This window comes from Porites lutea, chromosome 1 (genome assembly GCF_958299795.1).
Source record: "Porites lutea chromosome 1, jaPorLute2.1, whole genome shotgun sequence".
Taxonomy (NCBI): Eukaryota; Metazoa; Cnidaria; class Anthozoa; order Scleractinia; family Poritidae; genus Porites; species Porites lutea.
The window spans coordinates 8910765-8934179 of NC_133201.1; the positions used below are offsets into that span (position 1 = coordinate 8910765).

Genomic DNA, 23415 nt, shown 5'->3' on the forward strand with positions numbered 1-23415 from the left:
CTGTTACGGATTCAAAATGGCTTCCAAAAACAGAGGGTAAAGCAAAGGCCATTGCGTGCAGTTGAAGCGATATTAAGGGCCAGATTACTCCAGAAAGTTAATTGCCTACAGCAAAGAATAGTTGTTTTAAGTGCTATGAAGAACTTCGATTAAAAACCTTGAGAAAAGAAAGATCTAATCGGAGACTTTCGTTACTTGGAAGTAGTGGAGGAAGGATTCCCAAATTGTTCGACAAAAAATTTGAACAAAGAACCGTCGAGTTTAGCCTTTTTTAAGGCGCTGGAATTACATCGTAATAGTCGACAAGGCTTACATTAAGTTTTCTCTCCGTCTTCGCATACGGTCTCAGTAAAAAAAATCCTAGAGATCGGACCAGAGACAATTCTCAATGAACATAGATAAAAGCAAGTATACTTCAGTCTTAAAAGAGACATTTCTCGTCCGGTAACACTGCAGTTTCTGTGACCAAACCTCATGCATTGAGCAATGTTATAATACATAAGTAATTTTTCTTGGGGGGACTGAAATTGTTTATAGTATATAGTTTCTTTTTGAGACTCTGCCTGTGATTCTGTACCTTTCAGTTACATTGCAATTCTAGTAATTTAGACACTACTCAAGACATGTATAAAGGGCTCACTTGTTGAGCTGCTTCTTTTTGGAACTTATTGGGTCTACGAGCATGTTTACAGTTTGGGCAATCACCTTGTAATTCAATCAATAATGGCACGCACTGAGTATAGACTAGTCCCCTATTCTCCTGCATGTGATTTAAGAACACTCGGTTTTACAAACATAACGCCACAAAGTTCACTTCTGTTGAGAAAGAAACACTCCTCGCAATAGAACAGACGCGTTTACACTGAGCACTTTAATTTGTTATGACTATTTGTTTATTTCAAGGACCCAATTAAAATATGACGTAGTGTTTTCTAGAACTTTCTATGACAAGATAAGAACTGGATAAACAGGTTTTTTGTCTTCACGTTATATAACCAGACATAACTAATCGATGATCAGTGACATCAATTGGTAATCAATGAGAAATCGATGAGTAATCAGTTGATTAGTCATTGATTATTGGCGATGATCAATGAGTAATCAATGAGTAATCGAAACCCCAGAATTTTGTGGCCTATCGATTACTCATCGATTACTCATCTTGAAATACAAAGAAAATTTCCCTGGTATAGCTTTTCCAACGTAGGGATCCCCAGGCAACACGCGAAGACGTTTGACCGAGGTGTGCCGCCAAGCTTGCCTCACCCATTTTGGGCTATACACAGTCAAGTCAGTGTTGTGACGTTAGGTTTTGCCCTTCCAAGCACAAATCAGGGAAATAAGCGTTAAGAGAATGCGAGCGACTTCGGCATATGAACCACAAAGGGGGAAACTAACTCTGTAACTCGCTTGGCTTGCGCGAGAGGAACTCGTTACTGTTCCACGGTATTGGGATCTGCTGCAACTGGAAAACAGGACAGACCTCAAACTTGGACTTCAACAGATTAATCTTCAGCCCGTGGAAGTCATGTATGCGTGTGCATCCAACATGTAACTCATCCATGTAAATCGCAGTGTAAATCGAAAAACAGGGATAACAGTGCTCTATTCATACTAACCGATCAACTTATTACACTCACAAATCAAATGGAGGGAAGGCTGAATAAAATCAGCTGAAAACTAAAAACGAATCTGGATGAATTAAGCTTTAAGGACGTCTTTAAAGTTTACAAGCTAAACTAAATGACTCAAAATTAAAATGTCAGTCAAGGAAATGATCTGAATTTCGCCGGAAACTACAAAGATTCAGCAGTAAAGCTGTGCAAAAGAATGCGAGTTTCCTTTGCTCAGGATTCCTTAAAATGACAAAATAAAAACTACGAACGGTTGGTATTTGAGCAGGCGAAAGGTCCAGTTATTCAGTGACTAAGCTGTACTGAATGATTCAGATGAACTAATTATCCTTTTAAAAGTCATTGAAGTGAAATGTGTTTAAAAGAACTAAAACATCTCAATGCATCGACAATGCAAATTCAATGTAAATTACGGTTACTTCAAAGGAAACATTTTAAAGCTGGATACAGTGTATGGCTAACAAAAACAAGCAAACGAGCAAGCAAAAGCCATCAAGATTTCGTAGTGGGTTTTTCAAGGGCAGCATTAATAGAAACGTGCTAAATATCTTTTGCTTCATAGACTGATTCAACCCTCGCTTTGCAGACATAGCCCTCACGCTCAGGAGGGTAGATGAAAAACAAAAATAAAAGAAATAAACGAATGAACAAAGAAATAAAGAAATACATAAATACATAAAATATTTACCCTATGCGGTCTGACCATCCACACGATCAACCAGTAGAGTTCCCTTTGCGATCTTCAGCGAAGATCATAAGAAAAAAATTGCTAAAAATAAAAGAATAAGTAAATGAAAAAATAAAAGAGTGGTTATATAAAAACAATGAATAAAATCAACAAAATAAGGGTATGCCAGCACTCCAGAACGGTCACTTCGGCGGCTCACGTACTGTGACGTACATTCAATTCCTTCAACAATTTGGTCTAATATCAGCCCCATATACTTAATGAAAGTACAAGATTTCGACTACTATTTATTCAAATCCGGATTCCTCAATTTCTCTTCTCTGAAAGGATGCTTGTTTCGTTTTTATATAGATAGAAATTTTGCATGTGCACATGCTAGGAGGCCGGGCCGACCGATTTATGATGCCCTCTGATAAGAGGCTTGTTCTATTGTTTTCCCGAAAAAATGTCTTTTCTGTTTTCAATACAGGTACCCAAAGGTCACGAGTGAGAATCGTTGACGCAGCAGAAAGATCACAAGGGTTTGTATGGAGAATTTAGCGATGGTTATTTAGCATGAGGGCATTAAATGGAAATAAAAATGCATTTTAAAAAAATGCTCAGCTTGCCTCCTTGTCTTATTTATAACATAAGGAAACCGCAAACCGCTTTGAAATTAATTTCTAAATAGCGCAAACCGCTTGGATGTGTAAAACCGCAATACCGCAGTTTCTGCAAAATCGCACAAAAAATCGAGCAAAACCGTATCACAGCAAACCCTTACGTCCCCTTCAGCACCATTCTAGCGTGTTTTTCTACCGCCATGCTACCGTTGCTTCATATAGAATTCCAGGAGACTACAGGGACTCTACAGGGAGAGAAGGGGAAGAGAAAGGGAGAGGGAGAGAGCAACGGTAGAACTAAAACCTTCAGTACCGATACGAAAAAAAAAAAGAAAAAAAACCTTTGGGACCCAGGGTAGGGTTACCTGTGGTTTTCAATACGTTTCTTTTTGCGTCACGCGAATTCACCTAGCCTGTGCTGCGTGATCATTTAGTAGAGAGGCTATTGTGTGACTATTTAGGGTATTGTGTAATAATTATTGCCCTCTGCATAATATCAAATTCGCATAATCATTAACGCGCAGAACCGCTCAGTGTTTCATTCTACATTTTCCGGTTTACAGCCTCTGAACTTAACTTTTTTGAAGATTCTTCGACATCTTTACTCTCTGCGTGGCTGGGTTCCACTTGGTAAGTTTCAGCTGTTAGTTTATCACTTACCATAATTTAATATGGTCATGACGAACGCAGCTCGTGACGGCGTGTAAGTTCAACCAATTTCGTTTTATGAATTCTCTTTAATCGCTTCTAAATTTACTGAATAATAGATCTACTCGGCCGAACTATGTCGTCTGTTTTCGATTTCGTGAATGCCAAACGTGGAAGTATTGTAGAAAGCAAGTTATCTTGGTTGAAGCTGGCTTATTTCCTGGGTGACCTCAAACAAACTGATGTTTTGGTTTCGTTCAGAAGGTGTAATCGTTTTACTTCTTTTGAAGCTTACAGATTGTAAGAGTAACTATAAAACCTAATTCTCAACTTTCCCTCTCGAGATAAGCGGCGTTGGCTATAAATGTGCTTGTTTGAAGATGGCAATGCAAACAGTCAGATAAGGGTCTACTCTATTCGTGATCTTTGTATTCTTTCTAATACTTTATTACTTTTTGTTAGATCACGTAAATTGTTGTACTGGTGTTGATTTTCTACTATTATAATAACAATGATGAAGAGGTTTCGGTTTTTGTAGCGAGTGAAAGTTTGTCCGAAAGCAGATTCCTTTTAAATTTAGTCTTCACTCGTTGCGTTATAATTGTATGGAAGAGAATCGCCGAAGACGTCAATTCACCAGATCAAGTTTCTCGTAGCCAATATGTTAAAGAACAACAACCCGCGGTCAAAGGTGGTTGTGTCATAGGACCTGGCAACGAAGTGTTACTTCAACGTATGTGGTTTTCGGTTAGACTACTGGTATCGCACGGCCGCAAACCGGGATGTTACGTGCGAGCCGAAGGAGGCGAGTTCACACGCTCTGTAGTTCCCTTTCAGAATGAACTTCCTTAGTTCGCTCTCTCGAGTCATGTACATGACAAAATGAATAAGCCAAGGACTGCCAGCAGTCTACTTTCATTTTTTTCTTCTCTGTGAGCAGCTCTAAATATGAAAATTAAAACGTCTTAGATGGCGATGACGACAAATGTTATACTGCCTGGTCAACTAGTTAATTACGCGAAGGCCTTAGGTAATTATATTAAAACAGTTGACTTAGCCACACGGAAATACCTCGTCATGCTTCCACGGCAACGGCTTCTATACAAGCAGCTGCTAATTTGTTGGTTTATTCTTAATTTCTCTCCTGTTTTAATTCTTGTTAATCTCTTTTATTTCTTTCCCTCTTAGGATCATTTTTTTACATCAGTCCAACCATGATTTGTGTTGTTCTTGTTGTACTTTCAGTTAAAAATTATAATTTATCTCTCTAAATACCAGGAATAATTGCTTTTGATGGGTTATCTATTTTTATTTTATTAATTGTTCCTTTAGGAAGTTCTACGTGAGTCGATTAGCGTTTTCATCTTCTCCTGAAATGGTTTCGTTTTGACAGGTAAGGAAATAGAACATATGTAGTAACACTTGAAGCGTAAGGACAGTGTGCTCTTTTGACAAGTTTTAAAACTGATGTTACATCGAACTATTAATACCAAGTATTTCCAAACTGTAATATTCGGCCATATACAACATATATTTGGATGAATGTCAAATATGTGGAAATTTAACTACTTTTAACTGAGTTAAGAACAGAAAGGCGGGTTATAGTTATTTGTAGCTCATGCAGTCCGATACTGTTTTGACGTCAACAATATCGTCTCGAGTTAGTTGCCGTTCAGACCGTTTCCCGTGACGTCACATCGTCTGGGTCCCAGTCAGGGGTACCCTGAGGCAGAAACGCGTGGCGAGCCCCCTTGGGAACGCTTGCGTGGGAGGCTAAATCAGGGGCTGAGCCAACGACGGTTTCCTCCTAAAGAAATTGAAAACACTTTTTAGATCTCTGGAATTGCATTCTAAGCGGCGCTATAAAATTGTTAGGGACTGTGCAATAATTATCAGAAGGGGGGGGGGGGGGGGCTGAAAAACTAGAGTTATCTAGCAAAAACTTAGACAGTACCCCCCCCACCAAACCAAAAAAAAATAGTTCTAACTCCCCTCTGTTATGTTAAAAATAACGTCGCACCCCCCCCCCGCCATCACAGCTTCAATAATGACAAACGTTATTATGTAACATCTAGTATCGAGAAGGATGTTTATCGCTTGATTGAAGATTTAGACAAAGCATTTGCTAAGTACCGGGGTGCTTACCACATTAGCTCAAAATCTAACACTTTTGAAGCCAGAAAGAGAAAGGAGCAGAGAAAAAAAATCAAAGAACAGGAGATTGAACGCTTCAAATAATAGACGAAAAAGAGCTTGCATTATATTTAGATCCTTGGGAGGAGAGCCTGTCGAACTTTGTTATGAGCCAGATATATATGGAATTCAGCAAATCGATTCAGTCGATGAAGAAACATTACTTTTATTCACATCAAAAACCGACAAAGCTTGTCTACGAGATCTGTTTGATTCCCATTGTTTTATGGGGGAAGCTGAAAAACAAGTTCATGACTTTTGCTTTACATAGGATCAGCTCAATTAATTAGAACACGGGTTAAAATTGATCAGTTGTGAATTTGCTTTTCATTTTGATGGAATATTTTCAATAATCGTTTAACAGCTGTTCGTATTGATATTTGTTACAGTCTATCATGATGCCTGTATTAAAAATCTTTTATTGCGTTTAATTTGATTTACATTTCGAATAAAACTTAAGGCCCCCCCTCCGTCAAATGAGTGATTTTACTTTGAGCCCCCCTATCTTGGCAGCAATTTTATGTAATGCCCCCTCCTCTAGTTTTTAAGCCCCTCCCCCCCCCCCCACCCTCCTGATAATTATTGCACAGTCCCTTATCTGTTCATTTCTCCAAGGGAAACTTGAGTTTCTTTTCAAAATCACAAGGCCTTAATTATTACTTTTTTCCCGGAAATTTTAGGTGTAAATTGACGTATTGGAAAGTAGGAAAGTAAGACATTTTCTGATTCAAATCTCCATCGCATTTTTGCATCCAAAAATTTATCGGTTTCCTTTTTTGTACAAAAAAAGAAAAAAAGACTAACTTGGGAAGTTGAATGTGAAAACTGTGGATGAATGTCAAATATACGGAAATATAACTACTTTTAACTGAGCTAAGAACAAAAAGGCGAGTTGCAGTTATTTGTAGCTCATGCAGTCCGATACTGTTTTTACGTCAACAATATCGTCTCGATTTCGTTGCCGTTGAGACCGTTTCCCGTGACGTCACATCGTCTGGGTCCTAATCAGGGGTAGGAACGCGTGACGAACCCCCCTAGGAACGTCTGCTTGGGAGGCTAAATCAGGGGCTGACCCAAGACGGTTTTGTTATCTGTTCGTTTCTCCAAGGGGAACTTGAGTCTTTGGAAATTACAAGGCCTTAATTATTATTTTCCCGAAAATTTTAGGGGCGAATTAAACGAAAGTGAGACATTTTCTGATTCAAATCTCCATCGCATTTTTGACGTCGCATTTTTGAATCCAAAAATTTATCGGTTTCCTTTTTTCTACAAAAATAAAGAGACTAACTTAGGAAGTTAAATGTGAAAGTCAAACTTCAGAAAATTTTAGGGAATATATATTAGATAATCTTCGAAAATTGTACATGAATGGAACGATGGTCAAGAAATTGTTAGCCGTCCTCAAGCAATGGAAATTCTAGGCAATATTTGATTCTCCGTGCCCCTGAACAATACGACAGAAGCCGATTACGATGGTCCCAAACTATTCTTGGGTGTTTAGTTCCTTTCCTTGTGTAAACGCTTTTTTTATTCCAATAAATTTTCCTAGCCACTGGCCACTTGAGTGAAACACTTTATTTACAGGAGTCTGTTAAATACTTGGATATCCCAAGATTACAGAACAGATAGTGTCGTCAACCCTTACTCCTCCCTCGTCCTTTTCCAATACAGTCTTTTTCGTATCTCCCTTTTAAGTATCCTCTAAGTCGTTGTAATGTTGAAGAGTCACTTTAATCTACCTAAACGTGGTAAAACATGCACATGTACTAGGATTTAATACAAACCAAAGGTACTACTGAATTGCTAACCTCAAAGGCGTGCGAAGGAGGACCGTGACTATGTTAACTTCTTGTCTTCAATTCTAGTTTTGTCGGTTGTATCAGTCCAGGTTCTTATGGCTTACTGATAATAGCCTCCTCGCATAAATCCTTCTTCTTTTAACAAAAAACTGACGAGAGAAACGGGTATTAAGGAACAAGGTTATGAGCAATGTTCAATATTTTGTTCGTTTTTTTTTTTAGGTTTAACCGTGACCTGATTATTTGATTTCTATGGAGTTTTGCTGTTTTGCAATCTGTACCATATTGGCGTTCATACCATGGATATCAGCAGAAGAAAAGCTGTTGTATCAAACACCAAATGGGAATCATTGGGGAGGCTGGGATGCTAACACTAATGGATTGTCTTCTTTGGGTGTAATTAAAGTAGTTTTTTGTTGTTTTACTCAGTAACCAGATTATGAGCATCCCGTTTGTCAAAGAGCAGCTTTCTTATGGTGGTCAGGGTGCATCATAGTTGACGCTCCCTCACTCTTAAAGGGCACCTTCGTAAGACGGGCACCTCTCTCAAGGAGATGTTTTCTGCCCGTATGCCCGTGTTATTTTACACTCCTGTTTTTCGTACTTCTAAGTTGCATGTGCTGGGCACCATACTGTTGTTGTTCATTAGTCAGAGGTTGGCTTCTCCTAACTTAGTATTACAGTAAATTTTTTTAGTTTCATCCGCTGACTAACAATTTTGTCTCTTTCTTTGTTTATTTTAGTGGACTTACAAACCAGTGCCCAATCATTTTACATTGTGTAATTCGTTTCTGCAAGAACCGAAAAACTGGTTACGAAGTACACTTATTGGTGTTCACAGCATTGACCGAGTGAGCGTTTCCGTTAAATACACAATAACGTCCTTTTGTTCCAGTCAACCATCCAACACGTTTTGTACCGACAATATTGGAGTCTATGTATGGGAATCCGATTTAAAGGTCACAACTGATTTCATACCGGACCCCCTCACCAGCAACAGTTCTTACAGAGAATTTGCTACCATCCGCGGTCAGGCTAGCGACCAAACCATCTCTTTAGCACTTCAGCTAACAAAGAGATATATTATTCTTGCATTTCTTGATCAAGGTGGCTGCAAAATTTTGTCTTCCGTCAGGATTACTTATAACATTTGTCCCAGTACAACGCTCTCTAACAGTTTGGTCGATTTACGGGAAACTGTAGCTCCATCAAGTGTCTTTGAGTCCATCCTAGTGGAAGGAACATGTGCTGAAAACTCTTTCCATATTCAGGGAGTTTTGAATGTTACGTGTGAAAGCAGTGGTCAGTGGAATGTCAGTCAGTTTAAAGGGAAATGCGTCTGCAAGGAAGACATGGAAAATGTTGGAGGAACGTGTACAGGTATGTTTAGAAATCAATGCGATCATTATAATTCTCTTCAAGGCTGGTTTTACCTACTATTAGTAGAGTGGACAGATGCTTGTTAATGACATTTTTATCACCAATATGCCAATATTCATCGATCGATTTTTTTACTGTGGATAAATAAGCATAATTTAAAGACAAGGAAAATGTTGGAGGGACATGTACAGGTATGTCAAGATATCGATATGGTAATAACTCCCTTTCAGATTGGTCTTACCTGCTAGTTACTTGTGAAAGCGGGTAGTTGTAGGATGATGGACATATCTTACCATGCGTCGTAGACGTTATCTAACTCCGGTTAGTAACGGAGAATCGTTTTGAATTTCCCTTCAAGCTGATTGAAGAGGCTAATCATGTAAGGCGCGTACCCAAATCCTGGTTCCACAGACATACTTAACTAGAAGTTTAGTTCCGTCTTTGGCGAAGGCTAGGCATGTGCTAGTTAATGATATTTTTACCACCAATATTCATGGGTGTCTCATGGAAAATTGAGGGAGCCTCCAAATTGAAGCTTTTGCACTCTTAAATTTAAAGCGATCCTCGTTTGCACTGTTTAGTGGACAAAAAAATCGGACGGAAAAAAGTAATGGCTCATTCTATTCCAAGTGTGCCCCCCACCCCCTTCCCAGTCATTTGTCAGGCAGTTGTCATCTTGTCTGTCCCGGTGGTGGGGGATTTGTCAGAAACCCTCTGCCTGGGGCTGGGGCGTTCGTCAATTCTTCTAGAAGCGGTTAACGTCGTTCCTTTTTCAATATTGCACTAAAAAAGTAGATAGCTTTATAAAGAATATTTTAAATACCTATGCTTTAAAACGATATGCGTGTTTTTCGCTCCATCACTTCTCTACCTCACAGTTATTTTTGCATCCGTCTAAGAAATTAATTCCCCCAATCGTGATGTGCTGGCCATGGAGGAAAAACAATTAATGTATTGTTTGAGAAGTTTAAAGGAAAATACATTTTTTTGTGCGTGAATTTTTGAGGCAGACAGGCCTAGAAACACAGGAGATATTTAAAAGCTAATACAAACTTCCTGTATTGTACAATCAATGCGACAATTCAACGGTTCCATCGTCGGTAGATTTTTAATCATTCACCGTATATTAAACGTCTTCGAAAATAAGCAAGGTATTATTAAAATTCTATTTTAGTTCTGTCATTGATTATTAATCAGATCAATGTGATCTTTTTTGCAATAATTATAACTAGCGGCTGGTAACTATTTGCCAGGGTACTTCACTCGCGAGTTTGATCAGATTATAACAGATACTGAATTTTCCATAAATATGGTCCTTGCAGCTTATTTGCTGGAAAATGCAATTTTGGGGTTGTCCCGGGGTATGGCATTTGCACCGTATTTTTAAGCCCTACAGTGGGGTTTTCGTAAATGTATGAACGCCCGGCCCCACCGTGGGGCATTTGCAGCTTTTCCAAAACAAATTGATAAATGCCGGCGACCACTTTTTCGGCTGACAGGTTTAGAATTTTATTTTGCTTTTAACCTCTGCTAACTGAGCACTTGACACATGGTCTTACTAAACAGTGAAGTACATAGTAAAAATGGACGAAAAGGAATTTATTCTTTGGCTGTCATAATTGTCTACACATCTATGACTTTGTTTATTAGTTCGATCTGTAACTACAGTATTAACCATTACCCTTAAGAAGGATTCAGATTCCAGGTTTCAGTTTAAGATGATGAGTTTTTGTTCTGCAGACGTTTTAGAAGTCGCGTACACAAGTAACATTTTTCAACCACAAATTTATAATGCGCGAGATTAAGTGCACTTCCGTGTATGAACTGTCACATAGTATAGCTAAATGATTGTGTCAATAAAACTACCAGTAATTGGCAGGGGATAGTGAACTTTCATTATTTTTTAAAACAGATATACTACTCCATTCTAGGTTGGCTTATAAATTCCGCTCTTGCGGTCCGACTCTCGTAAGCGACCACCAAGCCTTTGGTTTTTGGGTGGTCGCTTACGGGGGGTTCGACTGTATGTATATGAACATCCTTTTAGATTATAATTACTATTTTCCCTTTATTTCAGCTTGTTCACAGGGAACTTACAACGACGCAAAAGGGCTGAACTGTACCGGTGTGTAATCAGTTATTTTTTCATTTTTTATGGGCCCTCTTCGTTCTGCTATGATTTATTCTAATGTGATTCCAAAATCTTACTTGTCATTCAACATTTACGGCAATGATCAATTAATTAATCAGTCAATCAATCAATCAATCAATCAACCAACCAACCAACTCAGTAACCAACCAATGAATCGACCGATGTGTATACAATTAGTCCATTAAAAAAGTTAATCAATTGATTCACTCGTTCAATAGTTTCGTACATGTAAGAAGCGAATCCTAAGAATGAGCAAAAGATTAAAATTATAAATGAAATAGACATTTTCAACTAAATTATTGGCGGAATAAAATCTCTTTAATATGTGTTTTTTCTTTTCTTTTCTTATTTAGCCATCCCATCGCACCCGAGAAATGTTGTTACACTTTTTGTTAACCAAACTTCAGCTACGATAAACTGGATGCCTCCCAAGATAACTGGTGACCAAGTATTCTACGAAGTTAAATGTCAACGCACTTGCGAAATTGATGGCAAGGACTGCACTGAAGAAATCTGTGGTGGTGATAACAATGCAGGGGTCGTATTTATGAACAAAAGTTACGCCACTACAGTGACGATTCCGGGGACAATGGGTTTGTTTTCCCCGTTTGTAAATTACACTTGCAAGATCGTGGCCAAGAACAGAGTCAGTGAGGTAGCCGCAAGAAAACACAAGGTCGAAGCAAGGAGCACCACAATAACATTCAAAACAAACGGATCTGGTAATTCAATGGCTTTGTTTAATTTTGATAAGACAAAATCTGTAGGTTATTAGTGTAACTGTCACGTCTTTTCTTTCATGACTGTTAATTGGTTGTAAGGAGAATAGTTAAAGATCAGAGTTATTCTGAACGTTCGTATGGGTATACAGTGCAGGCCTAGCGCAAATTAATGAGGAAAGTCTTTCCACTGGCAAACATTAGTCTCTTCGTAACATAGAAGACACCTTGTAAGGCTCTCCGACGGTATTCCAGTGGGCAGGCAGAGTACCGGCTGTTGTACCTGGGGTACACGATGGGATCGAATCCAGTTGGTTCCTCATTTTGTTGACTTTACTTTTTTTTCCCGTAATCCTAAACGATTATTTTTAATTCAAAGTGTAGAAATATGTTAAGGTTTAACCATTCTTGTTGATTGGCGTTTTTTAACTTTAAAATGAAAAATGGAATCTTAGTCTCCTCTCCTAGAGTATGCATATTGAAAGCGGAGGGATGGGCTCTTATGATGTTACTAACGTGGGATTCACTTGGAAAAGATACAAAAGATGTCTCGTTGCTTCTTTAAGCCTCGTTTTTTCTTCTTTTTTTGTGATGTCGCTTGTTTACAACTATCCATACTTGCGTTTTTCGCAACAGTTCCTAGCATACCGGAAGTGTCTGTACGACAAGCCGAAGATGGTGCTACCGTATTGTCATGGGAACTAAAATGCAAAAATGGCATAATAGAAAAATACATGGTGACGTACTTTGACGTGGATGACACTTCTGACCATGAAAGTTTCACAACCCCAGAGACAGAACAACAGATTCAAAAATTAAGTGCCGGAAAAACGTACCAGTTCCAGGTAAGTTGTATTCTTTCCAACCATCGTGTTGTAACAGAACCTTGAACTGACTTACTGAATATGACTGTTGATTTATTGACGAACTGACATCATCATCATCAGCGGCAGCAGCAGCAGTAGCAGTAGCAGTAGCACCAGCATCAATATCCCTTTTTTATACATATTGCGTCTGTCAAGCTTTGAACCGGCGACCTCTCGCTTGGCAGATTGACGCGTATCCAATTGAGCTAGCCGGGCGGTGTTGGGTTGACCGTCTGACTGGTTATTTATTTCAGGCTTTGACAGCCTTTGAACTATTTAGGGCCTGGTTACTGTCTGGGTAAGCTATGGAGGCTATGTTCTTTTAAAGGTACGTCAAGTCAGCCAAATGTCTCAGCTATTTGCTTTTTTTCATTTTTGTAGGTAACTGCCGTCAACAACTTCGGACAAGGACCACCTGGCGTAAAGAGATTTACAATCCCAAACAATTTGTCTGGTAATGTTAATTGTCCAACTTTTGTTGCACTGACATTGAATCTGTTCAACTCACTTTTTTAGATATTTTCGTCAACACATTTAACAAAATTTCCTGTCATCATCTACTTTTAGCGTTTTCAGAGGAAATAAAAACGGAAATATCCCCCAGTTGTAGTATTGCCGGTTTTAGCATTTTAGTTGTAACTGTGCAGAGTCTCTTGTACCCCTCTGTTCTGGGGGTACGTTGATGAAAGTGCTAACTTCTACTTATCAATGTCGTCAACTCTTTAAATATTTTAGGAAGTAGTTTATCAACCAAGGACAAGATGGTGATTATTGGCGCCGCAGGAGGAGGAGGCTTGCTGTTACTTATCCTCATTATCGTCATTGTTGTCGTCTTTCGCTTCAGAAGGTACTAAGTTTGTTGATACTTTCCATAAGAAGTTTGTAAAGATAAATCTCTGATTTTCCCTACTTCTTAGAACTTAACGTGAAGTTCCATGATTACTGGAGTGTTACGGAAGCTTCTATATGCCTATCACTCGCATTGCCTATCACTCCGCCATTGGTCCAGTAGATTCTGTGGAATGAAATTCTATGGTTTCACTAACTGCAATACCTCTTTAACAGCATTTTCACATGACCCTATTTATTTATAGATTTATTTATTTACATTTTACTGTTTATTTATGTGCTATATGTTTTTACCTCGTTTTTCCGTGGTGTGACCATTAAATTGAAACCATCTTGCCGCTTTTTTCTCTTATTCTGCTGGGAGAAATTTAAGCTTTTTATTGAACTTTTATTAATTGCGCTCATGGTTAAATTGTTTTATGGGTGATGATCTCTTGTAGGAAGGAAAGTCTTTTTAATGTTCATCTTCTCGTTATTTCAGGGGCAGTGGAAGAAATATAGAGAAGGAATATATGCGTACTATAGAGCAAGGTATGAACAAATTAAATAGTTTCCCTTCCCCACGCGTTACATCTTACTCAGTAGGGAGAGTAAGATTAAGATTAACGTTTACGCCAAACGGCAAACGTCAGATTCAAGTTAAGAATTTCTCAGAATAGAAAATAAGTAGATGAAAACTGTCCAGAACAATTCTTATGTATAAAACTGGCGTGAAACTACTTATTTTTTAGTTGAAGTAATAAACAGTTAACGATAATTAAGGCGAAAACTTGGTCACGTGGTTCAAATTCACGTTTGCCGTTTGGCGTAAACGTGAACCTTCAGCTCTCCAATTATTAAGTTTCACGTATACGGCAAACGGCAAACCGTCAGAATCAAGTTGACAATTTTTCAAAATAGAAAATAAGCAGATAAAAACAGCTCAAAACAATTCTAACCGATTAAAAAAATAATAATAAAATAATAATAATAATGAACGTTAAACGATGAAGTATTAAATGGACAGTAAACGACAAGTAAAGGGGAAAGTTGGTCACGTGGTACAAATTCGAGTTTGCCGTTTGACGTAAACGTGATGCTTAGCCTCTCTAATTACTCTTACTCAGCTACTTAAATCAACTTCCGTTCCAACAGGCACTGATCTACAATCAATGGATCAGCGACGTTATATCGACCCAGGAAACTACCTTGATCTAATGGAATTGCTGTCAACGTTTACAACAGAAATCGAAAGAAGTAAAACAAAGCTCGATAGACTTATTGGGCAAGGTAAGGATTTTTTTTCTGCATTTTGGATGAGATTTTTTCTTGTTAGTTTGTTTCTTTCTTTGTTTGATACCCTATGATCGGAAGCTACATATTGAAAATTATATCAAAATGTGAACTGCAAGAAGGTTGAAAAATCCGGCAGGTTAATGCTTTCTTCCGTCTTTGTCCTGCATCTTGCTAGTGAGTAGACCATGTGGATGTAATAGTCTTGTGCAGCTGGTGCTCTTGCTTCATAAAGCCGATTTTACTTTTTGCTTGACTGCTGGTTAGTTTCTCGCCTCCGATCTTCTTCAATTTCTTACAGAAATTTATTCTATGATAGTGATATGATGTCATACATGTATCTCTTTCCTCTAAACACTCTATTTTATTGTGAATTTGCTTTTAGTGCCTCAGTACGTGACTGCTGCTTGCGTGACACTGGCCGTTAGCTGGATTTTATTTAGTCGAGTTTAGTCTCATGCAAGCTCAGTTTATCGACCGCCCTTGTAAATAACCAGTTCAGTACGGAACTTAAAGATTCTTACGTTCAATATGAAACACCTGGTGCCAAAATGTTCTTTATCATTATTCTTGGAAAGTCCCTTAATGATAGTTAGGTATTTACTTACTGTTTGTTTCTTTTCTCTTGCTAGGGGAATTTGCTGATGTCTACAAGGGAACACTGCAAACCGCGAAAGGAAAAGAAATCGTGGCCATCAAAGTTTTGAGAGTGAGTATAACATTGGGCTATTACTTTCTTGCCCAGAAATTTATGCATGCCATTGATTGTGAGTACCTATTTGACCTACATTTGTCTAATGTTTAGTTAAGCAAGTCAAAAGCGCCTATTCCAAGGCCTTTCCATTCTAGAATTTTTACTTCTCTAGTTGATTTTCAGTTTAAGGTACTTTTTTTTTTGTGCGTTTAGCCCGGCTCAAACGAGAAGAACCAGAAAGATTTCCTGTCAGAAGCATCTATCATGGGCCAGTTTGATCACCCAAATGTGATTGCGCTGAAAGGAGTTGTTACACAAAGTAGGTCTGCAGTGATTTTCAAGGCAACAATGAATGATTTTGAGGGGCACTAAACATTTGGGGAAAAATGACGTTTTGCGCGGCATGCCCCTGTGCTGTACTTTTAGCAAAATGTTCTTCTGCTACAGTTTAAGACGGAATCCACCAGGCATTGAGTAATTTTGATTTTCAGTGGACAATGATGTAAAGCATAATGCATTCTTTCTTACATTTTTCAAAGGCTAAAGATGTAATAAATCTGTAGTAATACGAAAAAAAAAATTCTTATGGGAGCCCGAGAAAATGAATGTTAAATTTCACAAAATTACATCTGACACATGAAATTTTTAGAATTTCACCCGTATAACCACAATTCTTGTGAAAAAGTTTCTTTGGTGTTACTACAGATGATTTATTACATCTTTAGCTCTTGAAAAATGTAAAAAAGAATGCAGTATGCTTTAAACTATTCTGGCACAAGATGGTTTTCCACTGAAAACTAAAATTACTCAATTTCCTGATGGATTCCGTCTTATCCTATTAACCCTTTAGGCCTAATATTCCCATAAAAATTCTCTACAATGATCTCCATAGATTCCTTAAAGAATGGTTGACAGAATTTAATAAAAGGTTAAAGCATTCTCCATATGGTGATCATTTTGCTGATTCTCATAACGTTTCTTGTGGTTATGTGTTGATATTATTTGGAGAAAATTGATGTTACCCACTCTTAGGAATTAAAAGGTTAACGTTGTGACACGCTTCTCCCAGTCTTACTGAGATACTGCGTGTGAGGAATTTTGCAAGGTCAACTCTCGACCTTAATTGTTTGCAAATTATAGCGTGGACACACGACCTTTTCTTTTCTTTCTTTTTTTTTTTTTTTTGAAGTTGCTTTAAGATGCTTCCTACATTCTTACACAATGCATCATTCTCATTTTAGGTAGACCAATGATGATACTAACAGAGTTTCTCGAGAGTGGTTCATTGGATAATTTTTTAAAAGTACGTTTTATGACTAGTATGTTCATAATTTCCGTGAATTGACGTTAACTCGAAAGGACACCGCATTTTAAAGCTGCGTCAGAAGCGAAGCCGAAACTTGTTTGTCTGTATTCAGTAACTTTATTTATTCATTTATTTCTGATTATCAAATGTTTTAACTTCTTCCTGTGACTTTACGTTTTGCGGTTTTTACTCAAGCCATAAGTGTCTTTCGATTTTGTTTAGTTATCAGATTTTCTGCAAATTGTTACAGACTAGTATTGCAGTTATTAAATATGTTGCATCTTTATTTGTCCATAGGGTCGCAATGGCCAAATTGCCGCTATTCAGTTGTTGGGAATGGCTAGAGGCGTGGCAAATGGAATGGTCTATCTTTCAGAGATGAACTTTATTCACCGGGTAGGCAAACTAACGCAAATCCTTTACATGTGGAAACTATTCCTGACGGATAGAAGAAGGGCCGATTATTAGAAAACCAGCTGATTGACGGATGAAGGGACACCCCTGCTCTGTTATTTGATCTACATAACGATGGCCAGGTCTCAACGTTAGGCTTGTGAGCAAAAAGGAAATAGAATAAGGTTAAGCGTTGCGTCATGTTCCTCAGTTACTTCAAAACCTTGGAAATTGGACTTTCCTCAGGGCAGAGAGCCCCCGGCATCCCGCCCTGCAGACCAGCGCTATATCATCAGAGAAAACCCTGCCATGATTACTAATTTGCAAAAGGACTGGAAAGCAGTCGTATCGACCACATTTCTCTTTCGCCAAGACCATTCCCTCCCCTGATTTTTTTCTGCTTTAGACCAAACCATAATAAATGATGGGTTCTCTTCTTAACTTTTTGTTATAAAGCAGCTATAGTTACATATTTTCACCCACTTGTCTTTCGTGCTGATTTCTTTTACACCAGGACCTCGCCGCTCGTAACATTCTTGTTGGTGAGAATATGTCTTGTAAAGTATCTGATTTTGGCCTTTCAAGGGAACTGGCTGATGACAAGCCTGATTCAGAATATGAGACACAGGTAAAACAATTTGATCTTCTTTTTGTGTTTCGCGGACTTAAGCAGCCTTTTGATTCTTTGCTTGACCTTTAACATTTCCATTCCCAGAGGACATTTCGTAAAAAAGCGGTTCTCACCTTTTTAAATAGTTTCTAAATAAAATCCAACGGTATTATATTTTAAATGAATTTTCTTTTCCTGTAGTTTAACATGGTACAATTTGTTTTTCGGCATTTAACAAAATGAATTTTGGAGGCTGTATCGAATTCGAAGCTTATTTGTAAATTGCCATAAAATGACTGTGCGGCTTTCATTTCTTTTAGGGAGGCAAAATTCCAGTGCGCTGGACCGCACCGGAAGCTCTTCAGCACCGGAAGTTCAGCTCAGCAAGTGATGTGTGGAGTTATGGTATCCTTCTCTGGGAGATAATGTCATTCGCCGAGAGACCATACTGGGACTGGAACAACTATGATGTGAGTGTCAAATGAGATTAAGGGTTTCACTGAAGATGGGACAAATTGATTGGATTTCCATGACAGGAAACCCAAGTCATTTGATCTATCTTCATCACAATAATTTTTGACAGACAACCGGTTCAGTTCAACCTCTAATCTTGTCTGACAAAACTTCTTATTATTTTTACTTATAACCCTTCAGTATAACCCCTACAACTTATCTAAACGTCAGCCGAAAAAATAGTCTCCCTACTCTTGTATGGTACTGGGGCGCTTGAGTGCTGAAGCATAAACTTTTTTAATTTTCTTGGGTTTCAAAGTAATATATATATTTTTTATTTATATATTATTATTATTATTATTATTATTATTATTATTATTATTATTATTATCATCGTCATCATTAGCATTATTATATTGATTACTATTACTATTACTATTACTATTATTGTTTTTTGTTCGTTTTCGTTTGTTTTTTTCTTTGTACTGAAGGTATGGGCCATGTTTACTTAGGACTGTTTTTATAATGAAGAAAATGATTCTTGTCGTTGACTCTCTTGATTGGTGATATTACTGTAAGAAACCAACAGTGTTTGCCTTATTTATTAGAATTTTTTTTTTTTTTTTTTTTTTTTTTAATTGGAGAAATGCCATCTTTCCTATCCCGGTGGAGAAAAAAATAAAACCTATCCGAACTTTTTTGGTTTGCTTTTACTTTCACAAAGGTGATTGGCCGAGTGGAAACGGGATTTCGCCTTCCACCTCCCACGGTAAGTTTTGTTGGGGTTGTTGTTGCTTAGTTACGGTATGTACCTGTTTTTACCGGACATGGACTTATGGAAATATCAATTGACAGGCGAATATTTGTTTACATTTAGTGCCTCATTAGCATATGCCATTTCTTCTCTGATGGAACTATGAAAGAAACTCTCTGAATATCGAAAGAGCATAACAATTTCAGTTATCTGTGAAAATCTGAGGCCGATATACCGAATAGTTTCGTTTTTGCCACTCAGCAATTTTGCAGTTTTTGATGGCTGCTGTTTTACAATGATAATTATAATAATAATAATTATTATTATTATTTATTTGTTATTGCTTGCAAAGCATTGCACAAATTTCTCAAATAAACCAACTCTTTCAACTTAATGAACATATATTTTTGGTGCATACGGCGACACCTTTTATAGGTCAGCTCATATGCTAATGGGGAAAACAATGACGTCAGCAAAGATTCGTCTATTCGTTGGTGACTGGAAATTTTTAGCTCCCACCAAAAATGTAAAGGCATGATTGCACCCAGCAAAACTTGTCGCAAGAAATTGCCAACTTAAATGTTCTGCCAAGCAAAGTAATAATAACCACTGTTTGAACGTAACAATATTCCGAATAAAATCTGCTAACACTGACAAAGAGAATGCCGATGGACGTACAGTCATATTCAAAGTCCTTATTCGCCATTTTTGTTTTTTTCGTGTTATTAAGTCGCTTCTCAATTCACAAGTGAACTGAATCAATCCAGTGGTGAATATTAATATTAGAATTGAGACAGGTCAATCCTAATCATTTGAATAACTCAAATTTTTCATAGCGGTTCGAGTTAGTAGTGGTTTTATATATACGAGCCTTAAAATATTGGAATTGTTTTTAAAATTATACTGTGATATTGGAATTGGTATGATTGTTATGTTGCTGCAATATAATTGTAAGGAATTTAAAGATATTAACCAGAGTACACAAGCATGTAATGCTCGGAAAAAATTCGAGTTCCCCAGCAAGAATCGATGGAAAGTTCCTTGACTAAGCGCAGGCCTATGCCCTATCATATAGTCACTCGCCCGTAATTCAGTGAATAATTAGAGCGTCCAACCGGTGATTGAAAGGTCGTGTATTGGATTCTTTTGCTTGTTCTAATTCCAGCAACAACTACAAAACAACAATAACTTAAAATGATATGTCTTGTTTTCTAGTTGTAAATTTCTTTTTCGTATTTGTTGTTGTTGTTGTTGCTTAGGGTTGTCCAAAAATTGTCCACGGATTAATGCTGGAATGTTGGGAAGCCGACAAGAACAAGAGACCCAAATTTGCAGAAATCGTCCGTCGCTTGGATGAATTGTTCCGTTTCCCTGAAGTTTTAAATGATGACTTATTGGCTGTGAAAGCAACGTAAGTTTTTTCTTAAAACAAGTAGTTAAATTTAATGTATGTTATTAGATTTTTTGAAAGTAAATTGCAGTATTCAACATGCACAACTAGATATATAAAGTGTTCTTACACAATTGGCCAGCATCTATGCAAGATTATTAGTAAGAGCCATAGAAGGCTTTTACACAGGACTGCTTTGGGACAACAATGTGACCGTCGTTTTATAGTGTTAGGACTGGGACGTCATCCGTAGCCAAGGCACATAAAAAGTAGTTCCACAACTTATAAACCATGGAGATTAACCAGAAAAGTAATTGAAGCCTATGTACTGTTTTCTTTCAGGTCAGAAAAACCTGATGTTCCACAGTTCCGGTCTGTTCACGAGTGGCTGAAATTCATCAACATGGACAAGTATTCAGAAGTTTTCAAAGCTGCAAATATCAAGAGCCTCCAAAAAGTTATTCGGCTGGACGATACGAAATTAAAAGGCATGGGAATTACCCTGATTGGACATAGGAATAAGATGCTCAAGAGCATAAGATCCATGAAATCACAATTTGTTAACAGGGCACTGGACGACGATGAAGCTGCGATATAGTGGTGCTTGTTATTTGTAGGTTTTAAAGGGGCTATGTCGTGTGGATATTGCTGCTTTAGGTCAATTCCGTACTGACGTCAATGCTAAGTGCCTTTAACCCACACACAAAATGCTCCTAGGGAGTTATGAAGAAGATATAAAACAATAATTTTCTGTAATTTTTGCAGACGTAGCATTAACCCTTTCACTGCCAGATTTAGCCAAAAGCAATTTTCGACCAAATTTCGAAATTTCATTTTGTGAAATTTGGAGAAACAAATAGCACCATGTGTAAGTACAGGCAGAGAGGATTCATTTGAATATTCACATCGTAGAATTTGGACCGCAGACTCAAATGTTAGAGTAACCTTACAAAACTCCATCAAGCACTCTGGCAGTGAAAGGGTGTAAAAACTGGCCGAACTTTTTTTAAGTTTCATCCATATCCATCCTTGGTATCCGTTGTAACAGGCGAAAAAGGAAAAAGTTCGAATGTCTAAATATCGTTTAAAGAACAAAACTGTGCCATTATTTTTGGAATAAAATTGACGCAAAGAAGTTTTAGCTTTTCTTTTAAAAAGCAAATAGCGTGACATAGCCCCTTTAAGGTGATATTACAAGGGACGATTCGCAACGACGATTTTTAGCGCAACACAGCGTTGCAATGTTGGAACAATGTTGTAACTATTCAAAACTATGTCGCAACAGTGTTGTAACGCTGTGTTGTGCTGAAATCGTCGTTGCGAATCGTCTCATGTAACATCACCTTAAATTGCTAGAACTCTGTTCTACAATGAATGTGCTCAGTAGATCCAATACCTTAACTCGTTAAGTCCCAATACCCACACACGAATTCTCCACACTTATCCCCATACCGGCATTTCTTTAAAGAATAAGTTGAGAGAATGCGATGAAAAATCAAAGCATTTTCTTTGGCAATCATTTTATCAATTCTCATAAACGTTTCCATTGATTATTTATTGATTTTTAGGAGAATTTTGATGTTGATCACTGTAGGCCATGGGGCTTTAATGGCGAGGTCCCCTTAAGGAAGGTGTCCGCCTACGGGAACTATCCGCTAGCGGAGGCTCGACTGCATAAAGCGGGCACCCTCTCATGGACACAAGAGTCAATGAGTTCCAAACAATATTCAGTAGACAGCTCTATTTACGGTGTACTTGTGACAGTTTCTTTTTTCCCCAATAAGTACGGCTTATTCTCGGAATTTTTAAATTGTTTTCTTTTTCTTAAATGTTCAAAATGGAACAAAATCTTGTTTACTTTGGTAACTCTAAGCCGTTGTGAAAATGACAATCATGTCTTTGCGAAAAAATATATATCATAAGCAATTTTAGACTTATCGACGAACGGCAATCGTTTTGTCCGAGGCATTTTTTATCCTGAAAAGAAAAGTAGTCAAAAGGAAAAGTCAAAGTGCTGTTATATTATTGCGTTGCTCTTTCTGGCTCCATCTTTGATTTTAATTTTTTATTTCTCTTTTGGTGTGGTTAATAGTATCAGATTTCGTATTTTGTAACTTCTTAAGATTTTAGAGTATGCAAGATGTTTTAAATTTGTTGTAAAAAGTCAAAATTATCCCCTCTCTTCTTAGCCAAGCTAGAGACTCAGATCTTTGCGTAATAGTTTCCAATTTTCAATTTATTTACACAAATGAAAGAAGATATTTTTAAGCATTTTACATAGAAATGTGCATTTTTTACGACGATGTATTTTTTAAATTCCTACAATTCAAGATGTTGAAAGAATGTATATTTTTCGATGCCAGGCTAGAAGTATTTGAGAATTAAATGTCCGTCTTTATTGAAAATCTGAGCATGTTTTTTATGCTATAAGTGAGATGCATTGCGGTGTTCGCATCTTACAAAATAGAAAAGATAATCACCCTTAGCTTTTATGTAACCCATGTACGTCTCTTTAATCCTGGACCACCCTCGTTTCGTAAGGTTTACTTTTACCTTTATTATTGTGTAATCTCCTCCAGTTCTCTGGTATTTTCTGGGTATTCTCAGCCGTGTCTCAGCTTAGAGACACAACACTTTCCCCAAGATATGAGCAGTAACATGGATTGCTGAGAACTGTGTACTTCCAAAAAATGTCAGACAGACTCAACAGACAAGACAGACAGACTCGAGATAATTCCAAGTGCACCAATCACGATAGGTATTACTGTCAGTGTCGTGGCTCTGTGGGTTCTTTTAATTTCGAGCACGAGCTCTTGTTGTTGTTGTTATAATTATAATTATTATTATCATCATTATTTTTATTATAAATTATTGTTGTTGTTGTTTACCAGCCTGTCAATAACTTGTTTTTTCTTTTTTTTTGGGGGGGGGGGGGGGGGGGGGGGAGGGGCTTCTTCCATGTTAAGATAACCTATACCTTTTACGTTAGAATAATAATAATAATAATAACAAC

General features: G+C 37.6%; 1 protein-coding gene across 1 annotated transcript; it reads left to right on the forward strand.

Moving 5' to 3' along the window:
- Positions 1–3413: 3413 nt before the first annotated feature.
- Positions 3414–22807, forward strand: LOC140944350 (ephrin type-B receptor 1-B-like). Its single transcript, XM_073393518.1, has 20 exons — positions 3414–3554; positions 4905–4965; positions 7787–7960; positions 8308–8944; positions 11022–11069; positions 11450–11818; positions 12452–12660; positions 13063–13135; positions 13417–13528; positions 14012–14061; positions 14665–14799; positions 15435–15511; positions 15710–15815; positions 16738–16799; positions 17100–17198; positions 17710–17823; positions 18126–18275; positions 18983–19027; positions 20272–20423; positions 20745–22807. The coding sequence occupies exons 3-20, from the start codon at positions 7817–7819 to the stop codon at positions 20998–21000; spliced, it is 2838 nt and encodes a 945-aa protein (XP_073249619.1). The 5' UTR covers positions 3414–3554; positions 4905–4965; positions 7787–7816; the 3' UTR covers positions 21001–22807.
- The last annotated feature ends 608 nt before the right edge of the window (positions 22808–23415 follow it).